The following is a 16,282-nucleotide window of genomic DNA, read 5'->3' as shown; positions in this document are numbered from 1 at the left end:
CTCTCTTATGCTATTGTACTGCTTAAAATACTGTATTGTTTCAACTGACTGGAACGCTGATATATAATAGCGTTAGTTAATAGAGCACTAACTACTGCCGTATCCCACTGCACGGCATGCTGCGAGGTACAGGTAAGATACACTCCTATATGGAATCTGAATATTAGAACCCAAGATGTAAAATGTGTCATTTAACATACAGGATCATTTTTAAGGCCAAATCTGTAGAAGGCTTTTATAGTCACTAACTCTCAGTTTAACAAAAAGGAAACCAAACCAAAAATTAAGAGTGCAGGTGTAATACAATCGATTCTCTGCCTAGAGACTGTATTCTGCACCCGTGTTGTTACTAAGGGAGTTGAGAGACTGGTTTATATATAACAGGGTCATTTTCAAACTTAACACTGAAAGGGAGCTTTCAAATCAAATAATAGGTATTTTATTAATCTATACTGAAGCGTTCCAGTGTGTAAGGCACGCGTTGAATTACAGGCATTGAGGTAATAACCACTGGCATGTCTCTCTTTCCTGACTTGCACATCTGTAAAGACAATGTACTGATGCCCATCCCCGCAGCGCCTCAAAGTTGATAGGTTATTTATATACAATGCATCCACTTATGCCAGTTGAAATAAATATGTTCAAGATGGTAATGCGCTCTGACAAATCTCATAGCCAGGGAGCTGATTTCCAAGTGAGAGAAGAGCGCAAATTTACCACCCAAATCTGAGCTCTCCGTCACTTGGCTAACATTCATGTCATCAGCCAAAACTCTTCAGTGAGACAAACTTGTTTAATGGCTTATCAATATTCCATAATCCTCAAGGTGTCTCTCGTAAGAGAAACTGAAGGCTTGGAAAGTAGAGTCTCAGAGCTCAGAGACAAATGTCAGGAAACTCTTTCCTTGCATTTGTGTCTTGCTGTGCCTGCTAAATAAGTATTTATATGGAAATGTGTAACTTCGCTGCCGAGGACAGTTCGGTTTGGAGTCAGACTGGTTGAAAGGAGAGATCTTTGCTTCCTTTTCCTAGACTATTCTGGCAAATCTACCCAAATGAGGTTAACTGCTGGGAAACTGCTACACCACAAAAAAAGAAATGGTGGTTTTTTTTGAAAGATATGAACATGATTTTGTGGGGGGAAAAAAAAAAGGAAGGTTCATCTTTGTATGTAGCAGAAAGTTTGCAGAAGAATATAGAGTAATTCCGATGCACACTGAACATGTGTTCTGCTTTTATTTTTAAAGAGATTGCAAATCTTATAAATGTGAAACCTGATACTGCAAGAACTGGGTCTTTCGTCTTACCATCTCCAGATGTGAGCTTGCACCCCATGCCCTGTGCAGCTGGGAGCCCCAGCGGTGCGACCTGCGGCCGTGGGGCTGGTGGGGAGCCAGGAATCAGCCGTGCTAAAGCACAACCCAAGCCATCTGTGGGAGGCCCGGAGGGAGCCCCCTCCTCTGCAGTCACATGCTCAGCCTCGGAGCATCCCTCCTGGCAGTTGCAAGAGTTTTAATCTGGTGGAGGATGCCGGAGCCCTGCTGTGGCTGCCACAACCCAGCAATGAGCTCTGTCACAATAGCCACCCACCCCCCAAGCTGCCGCTGCTGTCCCAGAGGCAAAGGGACAGCAAGCAATTGCTACAAAGAGGGGCGAGACTATGTGAGCAGTGAAGGGAAAAAAATCCAAACCAAAAACCAGTTTGGGTGTTGAGTGTTTAGACAGTCATTGTCAGGAAACACTCAGTGTTGAGCTTTTAATGTTTTTGATTTGGTCTTCAGTAGATAACAAACTTTTGGGTGTAAATAAGGACACTGTTTTAAACCCATTTAATGGAGATTCCTCTCTCAGTAGGATTAAGTATCATGCTAATCAATTCCTGGCAGATTAGACAGATGTCCTAGCAGGACACTGCCTGATCCCTGAGTAGGTGCTGAGGTACAGCAGTTTAAGTGCATTTAAGACAGGTCAGGGCATTCCCGTATATGCAAGTCTGTTATTGATCATTTTAGGAGGGGTTATATTTTTATGCTCAGAGTTTTCTGAGTTTCTTTGTCTCCATAAAATTTTACAGATTTATAAAAGTTTCAGCGGTTTGGTATTGGCTTCTTTCCATACTTGTGTGAAACCAAAACTGGCTACAACTAGAAGTATCCTACTTTTCCCTGTGGCTGTACCTCTTCTGCCATTAGGCAACTCTGGACAGGCTGTGACGAGGGAGTGGTGAAAGCTTCAGGGATCTTTAGCAAAGCCAATGACAAATGTCCATTTGGATCCCAGGCTATGATTAAATTTTTTGGGGGGACTCTTCCCCAAACCCCATGATGCCTTCTCTCCTCCTGCCAGAGAGCCTGTATTTCTCACTGGCCTCTAAAAAGAGCACCTACCCTGTGGTCTTGCAATTCCCAGCTGTAGAAAACATGCCTAGGGGCCAGAAAAATGGGGAAAATATGGGAAAAGCTGACTCAGGTGATGAGAGGTATGGAAAAACTTCTCGGTGAGAAAAGAGTAGCGTAGGACTGTCTATCCCAGAAAAAAAAAAAAAAAAAAAGCTGAATGAGGGATAGGTTATAATGTATAAAATAGTGGGTGGCAAAGTGAGCAGTAATGCTTGCTGCCTCTCCGGAAGTCCAAGAATAGTGGGCATCAGTGAAACCAGCAAGGGGCAGATTGATCTTAAATTAAAAGGGCTGCTCTTGATGCAACAGACAGTTGAATTGTGTGACTCCTTGCACACATCCTTGGTGTGGGGAATGCAAAAAGTTTACACTAGTTTGAAGTATAATTGGAAGAATTTAAAAAGGGGGAAAAAATACCTGGTCATGATTATACAAACCTCTTGCGGCTTTAGAAAATGTGTGCTCAAATCACTGCCAGCTAGAACAATGTCCCAGAGGACTTCCACAGTTTCATATTCTTACGTTCTTCTGTGAAGTGTGGCCGCTGTCAGCGGCAGAGTATACTAGAATGGATGGGCCTTTGCTTTGACCCTACTGCTCCTGTTCTTTCCTGGATTTTGAACGGTTTCCCGTACTTGTGATAGCTATGTTTGCCCACCACTAACAAGGGACATATCTGTCTTCAACATGTAACATATTATGAAGGGAAGGATGGCAATTGCAGCAAAGCAATGTGGTCTTCTCTTTCTTTGCTGATTTTTCATCAGTGCCTCACTTCTTGGGCATTTCTCTATCGTTTGTGTTCAGAGATGAATTTTCTCGTCACTTTTCCATGGGACCTCTCTCTACAGGAGTACAATGTGCTGTGAGCAAATACTCTGCTCGTTACCTGAAACACAGAGGATTAGGCTGCGGCACCTAATTAAACAGAGCGGGATTGCTGAAACGTGCACCACCCATTTTGCTCCAGCCTCCCACGATCACAAAACAATGCCTGGAATTCTTTGAAATTACCACTCCTAGATGCAGCTTTTCCTTTGATGAGAGCATTTCATCAGAGTAATCCTGCTCTGGCTGGATAAGCTGCAGAGCAGGATAACATCTAATTTATTTTGCAGCTCAACTGGAATAGCTTTTTACCATTCCCCACCTTGCTTTTGACAAATGACGCTCCTAAAGAAAATGCCTCCTCTGTTCCTTGCAGCGGTGCAGCGCTCGGCTTCAGGTGTTGGTAGGGCAGAAGTTTCCAAACGTTACTGGTCCAGTTAGTAGTTGCTTAAAGTTGCCCGCATCTCTGACCCTCTCTGGGCCACTTCAAGCACCTGAATTTTCTCTCTGGGCGCAAGCCCCCCGCGCAGGGGGGGCGGAGAGAGGGGGTGGGGGCAGCGCCCCACGGAGCAGCTGGGGGCTCAGCTCCCGCCTGCGCCCCCGGGGCAGCCCCGGTCCCCCTCCGCTCGCTGCCCCGGGGATGGCCGCGGGGGGAGGCGCCGGGCCCCGGCCCCAGCCCCGGCGGGGGCGGGCGGAGCGCAGCGCCCTTCCCCGCAGCCCCGCGCTCCCTGCTCAGCCCCGGTATCGAGTTACAGAAAAACTACACCCTCGCAGCACCCCTATTTACATACAAATAACTGGAGTGCCTGCATTTATGTCACCATTCAAGAGGCTTGCCAAGGGAGGCTGTAATCCAATCAGCAGAAGCTTTAAAGGGATGTCTGCAGAGTGATTAAAAGGGGATTTTTTTTTTTTTAACCGTAGTCATTATTTTTCGTTTCGTTTCATATTTGCAAAGAACTTTGATCTGAGTTGAGAGGACAAAGATGCACATGTCCTAAAATACATACGAAGAGATCAAGATGTTAAGAAGATCTCAGTTGTTGTGTGGAAAGCGAATATGACCCACAGGGATTAGTTTGCTTGTGCTGGTTTGGAGATTAACTCTAAATCACTGCTTAAGGACTAATAGGACTAATAGGAATTCTTGGAAACATCAGGGAAAAAATTCTTATAGACCAGACTGGTGAAAATGGCTTTCCAAAACAGTAAGACTTTTTAAAGTTTAACTTAATATATAATGTTTCTGTTTCTGGTTTTTTGAATGCTTTCTCGTATATTATGAACATTTTAGCTTTTAAACTGTTACTTAAAGTACTGGTTGTTGCTGGGCTGGAGGAGAAAGTTGGTCTGTTTGTTTGCCGTTTGCAAAGCAGTAGCTGAAGGGGTATTTTTAGAATTGATTGTTAGTTTATAACCAGAGCTCGCCTGTGTTTTCCTGAGTTAAGTGAATGGAAACTAGCCTAAACTCCTTGAATGAAAGTGGGAAACGTATAGCTGGGGTTGGCGAGTCGCTTATCGTCCAGAACACGCTGCTAAACTACTCTGTTGTGCAACTTTTACACATCTAAAATGCGCTCACAACAAAGGAGAGCGTGAATGCAGGCGAGTCGTGAGCTTACGGGGAGCTCTCCGCTCTGTGGTGGCGAGGGAACAGGGGGGAAAAAAAAAGTCCTACAACCGCAAAAGGCATATTTTGGACTTGCTCTGTCAATGCAGGAATGTAGGTTTGCATGATGTAATGGTATGCAAATGCTCCCAGCGAGAGGGAGCGCTCCATTAACCCTTTGCGGCGTCTGCCCTCCTCTCCGACAGTTTAACTTTTCTTCCTTTACTTTGTTTCTTAAAAAAACCCAACACCCAAACCATTTACTTCTCTGTCGATGTCTGTGTGTCCCATAGGCCTGGCGCTTCCCGGTGGGCTCTCCGTCCCGCGGGGGTGGGTTCGGGCTGCCGGGCTCCCCGGGCGGGCGGGCGGGCGGCAGCGCTCCGCCGGCGCAAGGCTTTGTTCGGCTCTGCCCTCGCCCCCCGGCCGGCTGTGCGCTGAAGGGGCTTCAGGAAGCACATACCTTCAGAAAACCAACCTGGGACTGTGAAGCAGTTCATCAAAACAAAACAAAACAAAACAAACCCCTCCCCCCAAACTCCCCTCTTGCATTCAAACTTGCAGAAGTTATTGAGAAATACCGAAGGTGGAAGGCGGGCCTTTTCTGTTACTCCGCGACCATTCAAGCTTGCTGCATTTTTCAGTACTGGTGGGCAAACAGGCTGTCTCTCACAGCCAGGTATTATTATTATTATTTTTGCATACGGAATAACCTAACTTTAGTTTGTCAGCTCGGGCTTTTTGGTAAGGAAAGCAAAAGTGAGCCCAATGGTGCAAAGTACAGAAGAACCCTTTAGCTTGCTTAAACGATTGGGCAAAAGTCATCCCTCGTATAACTTTATTGGATTTACGTCAAGGTGGAATTTTGCTTCTTACGTTTGCCCCCAATAAAATTATTTTCTCAGGCTCGTTCAGAGGGTGGATAATTGACGTACTACATGGAAAGAGCCGTAGGGAAAGTGGGGGTGACGGGATTGATTCCTTGTTGGCGAGCAGAGAAGGGCGTTATGACTTACTGAGCACACAAACACTTACAATACGGGTAGCTTCTGATTTCAGCCTGGCTTTTGTACTGGCAGGTGAGGATGCAATGACAGGTGATACGGACAAATACCTCGGACCCCAGGACCTGAAAGAGTTGGGAGATGATTCTTTGCCTGCTGAAGGATACATGGGCTTCAGCCTGGGAGCCCGCTCCGCCAGGTATTGTATTTGCTGCTTCTCCTGTTTGCCTGTCACCACAGTTACAGGGTTTTACAAAGCAAGAGTGTTCTTTCGCACAAGGCTGGAGTCTGTTTCGAAACAAAGTAGAGGGGGTTTACTTCCGTGTTATGATAATACTGTGCCTTTAAAGCATACGTTCATTGCAGTTTTATTTTGTATTCTTTATTCATGTTGGCTTCTTATGGCAATGATACAGAAAACTAACTATTCACTTTTTCTGGTATCTTCTCATGCTCTGAAGATCTCCAAGGCAGCTTTTTGCTAGTGGTTTGCAGCTGGTCTAGAAACTGATCTAGAACAGCCAGCAAAACAAGGTTTCTTTTCACTACCCACTGGTCAAATTGATACTCATGTTAGAATGTTCCTTAATGGACTAATTTGGCTGAAGAATATAAATGCCAGAAAAAATGAATGACACTCATTTTGCTATTTTGGTGCTTTTATTTCTTTAAAGGTGCTAGTGAGTAATCCAAGTGAGATAGTCAATATTAAAGAAAAATGCAAAAATGCTCCCAAAAAATAATAAAGCAGGTGTACCCTAAATTTGCTGTAGGGTTTCATTTGACAAGGAACAGATTACGTGTTACAGAAAACAGGCCAAAGTTTCTGTGACCCTGATAAAATATTGTAAAAATATAATACCTGACTAATGTTGTTTTCAACTCAGGTGTTGCTAGATCAATGTTTTAGATTTCATTTTTGAATCTTGCTAAAGCCTGCACTGTGCGTTGCGTTGCTCAAAACAATTAAAGCTCTATGAGCAGAGATTAATTCCATAGTTGTGGATTTGCAATGTATTTACTGACAGTTGAGTCGTACTGAAGCTAATAATTAAACCTCATAAGCTGGAGCCCTGAGGACTTTTTCCTACGCTGTAGTTTAAAGATCTGTTTTAAAAAGTGAGTTCATTGTCTAACAGTGAATGGCAACTCCCAGAAGGTAAAGCTTAGATGTCTGCCTTTCAGTCTTGTTTGTTACGGTTGCGTTAGAAATGCAAGCATGCAGTGCAAATTTGCTCTTTAGTAGTGCCCAGCCGTGTTTTGCTTCACTTACAATTTTTAGCTAAGTTAATAAGTATTTATGTGATAATACATTCATGAGGAATACCAAAATATGTTTAAATAGTCCATTAGCTAGAAAATCAGCAGAACAGATCTGAAAGGAGAATCCTACGTCTCTGTAAACTTAATTAACAAGGCTGACATGCTGCTTTTAAACAGAAGTCGGTGTGAGCAAGGTCATCATATAGCACTGTTGGATGAGGTCAGGTCTGAAGTACTGTGGTGACGGTGGAGAGGGAGTGCGCTTTGTGTACAGAGCTGGGTACTGATTTACAGGACACCTTTTACTCATTACAGTACTCTTCCTGCCCATGTCTAAGTTCTCACTGTACAAGTGGGAGAGCAGAATTTCACATTCAAGATGTTAGGCAGATCTGAGGGTTCAACCTCATTTTATCTTTTCTTTGAGAGAAATCGAATATTCCCATGCTTCTGATTTTAGCAGTGCCATTACTATTTGTTGCTGCGTAACTCATTTTTTACATTGCACATGTTATGCTCAGAGGAGACAAATACAGCATTTTTCCTGTGAAGTATTTTATTTAGCAAAAAGTATTCTGTGGATGTATCTTACTACTGATTCTGAGTGTAACATTAAGAAATAAACACATTAAATATATAAGCCATCCAGCCATAACATCTTGCTTTTCCCGTCTGATTCTTTGCTTTCTATTTCTCCTGTTTCTTTTCCACTGTAAATTGCTTTAGTCCAAAAGTCAGGTAAGAAGGCATGGCATCGTGTTACATCTTTCTGCTGCTGCCATTGCTCATCTTCATTTTATTCAGCATTGGAAAGTGACATGCTATTTATTTTTGGGTGGGGGGTGGATCCCTCTGTTATAACAAATAAACTTGATTTCTTTATGCCCTTTATCATGTAAAAGTTTGCTTAACATATGCCAACAGTGTGTAATTAAGATCCCGGTTCTGCTTTCAGCACAAGGAGGAACGTGTGCTAAGGGACTAGAAAAGTTGTATTAACAACTAGAAAATGCATGAAACAAGTTGTAGAGTTTTGAGTCTGAAAAGTCTTGCTAGTTCAAAAGTGTAATATGTTGTTGGATGTTGCTTTGTATTAATTCACATTTTTACTACTTTATTTTTTGTCACGTAGCAAGCATGTCTAGGCCTGCAGCATGTTTTTAGCACATACCATAATGTATCTTCCAGGGTTAAATGTAACACACTCCTACAGTGATTTAATTGCAACACGTTCAGGGTGATCATAGTTCTTTCTAAACAGTCTAACATGCCCAATAATAATCCCCAAAGCATCGGAATCTGTATTTAATCATCAATAAGGAAATTCCTTTTCTGTCTTCTTTCATTTCAAAATTATTATCCTTTTTTCTAACTAAAGGAATAACTAGGGTGTTTGTAACAAAGTCAAAAGTGGCTCAGCCACAAAGAGAATGACAACACATAAAAGTTACTCTTAGTTAAACCTGCTTCAGCAATCTGAGCCATATGGGCAGGTGCTGTAACTTACCCAACAGCTCCCCAGGGACCTGCCCTCGTGGGTCTCCTTTCAGGATTAGGGCATGAAGACATTTATCAAAGTTCATCTAAATACTTGAATACACTTTTCTGCATTTATTCTAAAGCCACGGCATTACTGCCAAAGCGGTAGACGTCTGTTGTGATTTTGCTTATGTATATCGTAGGGATGGGGAGATCAAACTACAGTCAAATACTTATTATACCATTTTTCCCTTGTATTTATTTCACAGATTATGTATATTTTGCCATCTTATGCTATCCCTGGAAGTTGCATGTATTAATTTTTTATTTTTATTTTTTTGTTCATCTCATTGTCATCTGCACTTTCTATGATAAATGGTAAATACAACAGCCTCCGCTCCTTCAGTTCGGATAGGTCCTACACGCTGAACAGGAGTTCTTATGCCCGAGACAGCATGATGATTGAAGAACTGCTGGTACCAGCAAAGGATCAGGTACGTGTTTGCGTCTCTGCCACCAGGTATTTGTGCTTCCTCTTTACAGGGGATGACAGTCTGCAGCACTCAGCTGTGCTTGCAGAGATTATCACTACTCTCTGAACTATTGTAAAAGGAGAAGAAAGAAGCTGAGAGAAATTGTGGGTTAACCACATTGTGGTTTTGATCCTGCAAGAGACAGGCTGATGGGGTCCCAAACCAAGAGTCTTTAAGGGACCATTTGTTCCTGAGTATGAGATTGTCCATTGAATTCAATGGGAACATCTGTGAGCGTAATGTTATGTGTATCTTTAGAGTGCTTTGATAAGTTGGGAGCAATGTGTTTTACACTAAGCAACCTTTGTCTGTACTGTGTAGCCCAGGGATTACGTTCGCCCGTTTTTCCTACATGGAGGGGACTCCAGCTGCTGTCCTTGTTTTTCCACCCTTGGGAAGAATTTGGCCTTGTGGAGATTAAGCTATTATGCACTAACCAGTTTATGTATCTTCCAAACGTTTGTGCAATGACTAATACAACAAAAGCAGAATCTTTCGACCTGATTATAGCGTGGGAAAGTCTTTCTGAAAGCTAATGCTGGAGATGATAGGGTACTGTATGCTTTGTTTGTGACTTCCTCAGCATTTTGCTACGTAGACTGGCTTCAGATTTTCAAATCTGAGTTACTCAAGAGTTTCTTGATACAGAGAAGCAAGATATCTGCTAGGAAGCTGAATAAAATTTCACATACAAATCTTTACTTGGGAATGAAAGGACTGTGGAGTGGAACTGTTGCTTATGTCCTGGAAGAACATAAGGTGGATTGCAATGAAACAGAGGTTTTCTGCTGCTGTTTTCACAGAGGTACCTCTTAGCAGTGGCAAGTATTCCTGCACAGGGGCATTATTGATCTCAGATGATGCTTTCTTGGGGGAAAGGCTCCACAGAGCAGGACTCAAGCATTTTAAACCTTGATTGTGTTAATCTGAAAATTCTAGCATAGTATAAATTACCCAGTTTTACTACAGCTTTTGCACACAAGCATTATGACAATGGCAGAAATTGGATTCTCTCTTTATCAACTGAATGTTTATTATTAGCTTGTTACTTTGAAGTGAAATGCTGTAAACCTTCAATAACCTTGATTTGCAACAGCCAGCTAGGGAGAGTTTCTGAACATTGCATAGCAGTAATTTTGTTGCTTTTGTTTATTTTGAAGTCAGAAAATAAAATCTGCTAACTACTGGCACTGGGAACAAGACATGGTATTTCAGGGCTGAGAAGCTAAAGTTACTCTGACACTTCCTCCTCCTAAACCTTCATTAAGTCTTCTTGATGTGATGGAAATTTCAGAGGAGAGGAAGGCTCTTCAGTCTGAGAATGTATTATGTTGTCTCACGATTCTGGGCATTTTTGTGATCGCCATCAAAGTAGGTGGCATTGATTTAGCAGCTAGGGTGCCTTTGATCAAATAACAAGACTTAAAACCAGCACTACGCTAAACAACTCCTAAATAACATTGTTCAAAGTATGCACTGTTATTTTGTCTTAAAAAAAATCCACTAGAAAAATAAGAATTACTATCTGTACGTGAAGGTGTTGCAGTGATACCCCAACATGTACAGGAGCTTTGCTTTAGGGCAGACTTCATATTATCTACAAGTGGTCACGGACCTCTCTGCTTTTTGGAGGATCTCTTGCAGTCTTGGCTCTTGAGCTGAGAAGGCAACAAATATGAAATCCTTCTAGTGCTGGTGCTGAGCAGTCAGTGTAGGCTGTTTTCATTGCATTTATAGTCTTCATATTTTTGTGATTCCAGTTCTTGTCCAGCAATGATTGTGCAATTATCACAGTTCAGTGCTGGTCCAAATTCGTCACGTAAAATGTAGCCAGGCTGGAGGCCTGGCTGACAGTCTAGTTGTAAATGTTATTCTGACCTTAACCCTCTAGACAAACTTCAAGTTTCTCAAGTCCAGGAGGGGATCCGGAATGGTGAAGGTGGTAGTGGAAAAAAATGTCAGTCCTGTCTTGAGAGGTTAGTAAAACCATGATACTCTGAAAAACAAAGCAGCCAAGTATCTTCATGAAAAAGGGAGCCCAGTTAAAATTTTATGTTATGGCTTCTGCAAATCTTGAAGCCCTGTCAAAAAAGGTATCCATTCTCTGGAATTCCTGTGTTCTTCAGCCCAGCCCAAACCTATGGTCGTAAGCTTTACAGCTATTTGACTGAAATGGGAGGAGTGTATTTGGGAGATGGAGAATCCCCCTGCCTCTTCTTCCCATCCTTCCCTTTGTTTATTACTGGGCTTCTACACAGTCTCTGTTATGACAGTAGAAAGCAGGAAAAATAACTACTGTGTGTTCCAACAATGGAATACACAAGAACAAAGATCATTGTGGGTCAAAACTAATATCCTAAAAGTCCATCTGGAAACTGAGAGGAGTTAAGGCTGTTTTGGGGTATTACACTACTTTGAAGGAGTGAGCCATTGCATATCTGCGTATTCCATTTCTCTTCTTTTGTAAAGTTCAGACCTGTCTGGAGTTCTTCATGGCCACAGCAAAGTCTCAGAGTAAAGGGAATTAATTTTATCACAAATATAAGTATATAAAAGAGTAGGGGACATGTGTCAACCTGCTGATCAGGTTAAAATAGCAGATCTCACGGCCACTCCTCCCCAAGAGCACTGAGAGACTTGCGAGTCTAAAAAGAGTCAAACGAAGAAGATTTGAAACCAGCCTTTAATGAACCCGACTGCCAGCATGACATGTTGGGTATTAGAGAAGAGTTTCTAATAATTCCCTGGGAAGTCAAGATATTCTCCATTGTTTGCATTCGGTGGTTTATTGCTGACCCTGTTCAACAGGGAAGTCTGAGTCCAGGCCATACTGTTCCTCATAACCTGGTTGGAGCAAAGTTAAGATTTCTGTGTCCTGGTGCGTTACCATGGATGCAGCAGCTCAGACCAAATTCAAATGACTTTCTCCATGGAATAATTTACATCAACCTCTGAATTTAGTCAGCCAAAGGCAGGATGAATCAGGCTGTCCGTTACATAGCATCTTGCTGAATCTCTTCTGTCTGGATAAATTCATCTGGGAGGAAGCATAAATTCTTGTTTGCTGAACTCTGATATTACACAGCCTGGATATTCAGTTATGCAACCAGCAGGATCCTTGCCAGCAGAACCATCAGTATTTTTATACATGCATTTGCATCTAATGATGCCACGCCCTACAGCAATGCATATTTAATCTCCTTCAGTCCAGGGAGGGAACACTGGGACCTGACCAAACACAGGACGAATCCTGTGATTTGATGTCACTGATGATGTACCACCTTCTGGACTGCTTATATTGTAATTTACACAGGAAGATTTTTTTGCCTGCCTGGAAAATCCAGCACTTCAACAGACTGACAAAATGAGATCAACAGATGTGTGCTGCATGTAAGATGCATGTGTCCGGCTATTAGCTTTTCCTACTCTGTTTCTCTGCCAAAATTATTGGCTGCAGGCTTTGTGCTTTTGCTGGCTCTGAATATATCCAACAGATCTCTTTGGGTGCACTTCGTCAGCAAGGAGTGCATCAAAAAATATAGTTACCTGATATACAGACAGTATCTCAGGACAAAGGAATAGCCCAAGGTACCCTATGTGTGCATGTAAGCAAACCTACAGCAACCCGGTGAGCATAGTAGCACCTCTGTCTAACATATATTTTAGAGTGGTGATACTTCCTTGGAAATTACATGGCCCTACATTTAGTTTTCTGTATCACGCTGCTGAAGGAACTTTAGCATTTTCCTTCTCTTATAGCAAATGTGATCCCGTGTTTATTTGTTGATGGATGTGTCCTGGTGTATGCCTGGACCTCAGTGCAGTGCCACTGTTATGACTTAGCAGCCATAAACAGACACTAAATCGTGTTGTTCTTTTTAACACATTTTTTATATTTCTTTGTTTTCTCTTATTTTTGAAGATAATGTTAATCACTGAGCAAAGGAATAAATTTATTCTCGTTTATCTAAAGTTCTACAGCTTCTGAGACCAACTGTCTGGATCTTACGCTGTTTGGTATCAAAAGTGATAACGTACTCAGTATGAGCTCTTATGGAGTTAGTTATATCACTTGGAATAGCAGAAATCCACAGCAATGGCTTTCCTGCCTAAAATATGGCTCTTCAGAGAAATGTAGGAGAATCCCTAGTGTTCTACTGGAAAGAGAAAAACTGTCTTCAATAAACTAAATTGATACATTTTTCAAAATTATGCTAATTAAAGCCACTGCTGTTGCTTAATTGCCATTGTTTTAATGGCATTCATTTTATCTTGTATTTCTGATGGTGTATCTTGGTGTTTAACATATGCAAGTTTACCCCTTATTGCTGTTGTCTGTACTTGAACCATCAGGCCTAGAGCGCCTATATTACAGCAAAAAGTTTAATGAAAAATTCCACTAGAGGAGTTAAGGTAGCAAAAGGAGGAGGCATTGGGCCATGTGCCACAGCGTTGGCCAGATGACAGAGCAAAGTTATACCTTGAAGATGTTTCTGTTGACTGGCAGTAAATTATAATGTAGACGGTTTTTGGAAGGACACCTGGGATGCTCATCTGAAATAAGAAATGTCTAGAAAGAGGAGTTTTTTGGAAAACCCAGCGTGACGAGAGGGTTGCAGGTTCTGGCCAACACCAAAGCACTATCTGTTTGCTTGTCATGTGGAAGCTTCTCAATAGAAGTGTGCTTATGATTTTACCAGATTTACTACTAATGCTGATATTTCCATTCAAAATAATTCATTTGCACCACCTCTATGTGCCAGTGCATAGAAAAAAATAGATGGAAATAATAACATTTCCCTGTGTAGAAGTGTGTGCTTGGCTCAGGTGTGACCTGAACACACTGAATTTAATTTGAAAACAGCCTATAAGATTTTAGTCTTTACGGACTCTGTTCTCTTTAGATGTATTTGCCTGTAAGCAGAAAACAACCTACTCAGAGGAACCACTGACATCTTTAATGCCTTCTTGGGTGAAGATTGACTGTGTATCGTATGACAGCTTCTTGACTTAGTTTTATTGATGTAACTTCTGACAATGCTTCTTAAATTGTTTGAAGCTTTCATAGCACCCTGGAGATACGGGCATACAGTATTTGAAGACTTCATTTGTTTAATTTCTGGGGAAAGAAAGAAACAGAGAGAAAAAAGGATATTTTACTAGAATGGTTTGCTATACAGATAAGAGTTGAGACCTTGTTGTGGGGCACAGGACACACGTCAGGAGCGAAAAACAGATTATGCCTTGATGTCTGTCAGATGGGGCAGTTAATTATAGCAGCAGTGTGCCAGCACTTCGCAGGGTTAAAGCTATTTTTACAGAGATGAGTAGGGACAGTGGCACTCCAGAAAACAGCGTTCATGTTGGTTGTACGTGTATAAAGACAAACTAAACCTTCCTCCCATCAGGAGCTTGGTCATGCATTCACAGCTTCAGTTAAACTCTCAGTGAAGTTATTCACAGGTTCTGCTTGAATAAGGATCTATCCAATGGCGTTTTCTGTTGGGGAATATCATACAGCCTGTCTATATGGTGTATGATTGCAGTACAAATGGTAATACTTTTTTCAATCTTTTTAACCTTGCACATGTAAGTAAAGATTGGAGACAGGCATAGTTGTAACTGAAGGAAGTGGAAAAAGAAGGCAAAAAGAAATGCTTGAAGATACGTAAGATTAATTTGTCTGTGAACTCCCATGTTTCTGTTACGGGATTTCCAGTAATTTAACACCTGCGATATCAGCACTGTTACGTGGAAAGGGGCCAGATCTAAATTTAATAGAATTATATGAACAAGCTTGTATTTAAGACAAGTGTTTTTCGTGTTAATTTTAAATTTCAATTTAACCTTTTTTATTATGTTTTTAAGCACCTGACGTTTCAAAGGGAGTTTGATTCTGATTCTCTCAGACACTATAGCTGGGCTGCAGACACCTTGGACAATGTTAACCTTGTTTCAAGTCCCATCCATTCTGGGTAGGTCACTTAACACATTTCCTTTATCTTTAAATGTGGAAGTGTATTGTTAGCTGAAGAATACAGCCTGCTGTAATGGCTGATAACATGCCTGTTCCTGCTCCAGTTGAAGCCAGTGGCAAAATTCACGCTGACTTCAATGAGGATGCTTAATAACAGGAGCCAGTCTAAATTCTTGCATATCAAACCAAAAACTTGCTTCTGCACTTAATTTTCTGAATGCCAAAACATTGTAATTCCACAGGATTCTCTTTAATAGTCCTGTTTTGCTTTTTATGTTGCTTATGCTTTGCTTCTAAGTGTCATAAGGTGATTTTGTTTGAATTGTATCAAATTATTTGGAATATGAAATCAGAGGTATAATGTTATGCTTTCTGTTCTTTCACAGAGGCAAATATGGGGGGCTTTAACCTCTTATTTTATTTACACTTCCAAACTCTCCTGCCTATTCTCCAATATCTGTATTTTGATTTTAGTGGTACTATTCATTTACTTATGAGTCATCACTATAATTCTAGTGCTTCTTCACAGTACCACATAGACTTATTTTAAATGCAATTGTAGTAATGTTTGAATGCGTATTGTAAAAATTTATGAATAAATGTGTAACTGAGAGGAATCATTGCATATGAGATTGTCTAGTATAAATATTTGTTGTTTAATTGTCAAGATTGGGACACAAAATTTCATATCCTTTTTAATTTACTTTCCCATTTTATGACTAATTACATTCTTATAATGACAATGAGTGCAACACATACCAAAAGATTTCGGTTCCAAAACAGCAGCAAGTCCCACAAACCTAAAGCTACAGTCCCACAATACATGTCAGCAGATGCTTCTGCTGAACAGATTTATACAACAACATGTTTTGGGGTCCTGAGCTAATAAAACACTGCATACAGTCAATGCTAGAGTAGAAATGTCAAGAGTTGCAGAATGAAAAGCTGAAGTCCGTTGGTTATCGCGGAGATGTATGTCAGCAAAGGACCTCAGATTGCTGGTAGTCTACTCATTTGCATTACAGCAGGATAAAATGTTGTCAAGCCATTCCTGAAATATGTTTAATTTCTTCATAGTCACTAAAAATAAGAGGCTCTATAGTCTCCAGCTTCAGTAGTTCATTGTCCTTTGTTATGATATTTTTTCCCCCGATATTCAAAATTTCTTTGCTGCAGATTAAGCCTATTTCTTTT

The 16,282-nt window shown here is 41.3% G+C and overlaps 1 protein-coding gene across 1 annotated transcript in view; it reads left to right on the top strand.

Annotated features, from left to right (window-relative positions):
• Nucleotides 1-16,282, top strand: part of ANK3 (ankyrin 3) — a gene marked incomplete at its 5' end in the record, with an annotated part of 210,121 nt that overhangs the window by 128,703 nt on the left and 65,136 nt on the right. The window contains 3 exons of the mRNA XM_082486798.1: nucleotides 5,912-6,035; nucleotides 8,970-9,072; nucleotides 14,980-15,086. Coding sequence (XP_082342924.1) covers nucleotides 5,912-6,035; nucleotides 8,970-9,072; nucleotides 14,980-15,086 — 334 coding nt within the window. The remainder of the gene's footprint in view (nucleotides 1-5,911; nucleotides 6,036-8,969; nucleotides 9,073-14,979; nucleotides 15,087-16,282) is intronic.

This window comes from Vanellus vanellus (genome assembly GCF_965231255.1).
Source record: "Vanellus vanellus genome assembly, chromosome: 7".
NCBI classification, from domain to species: domain Eukaryota; kingdom Metazoa; phylum Chordata; class Aves; order Charadriiformes; family Charadriidae; genus Vanellus; species Vanellus vanellus.
This window is presented reverse-complemented; position numbering and strand designations above follow the sequence as displayed.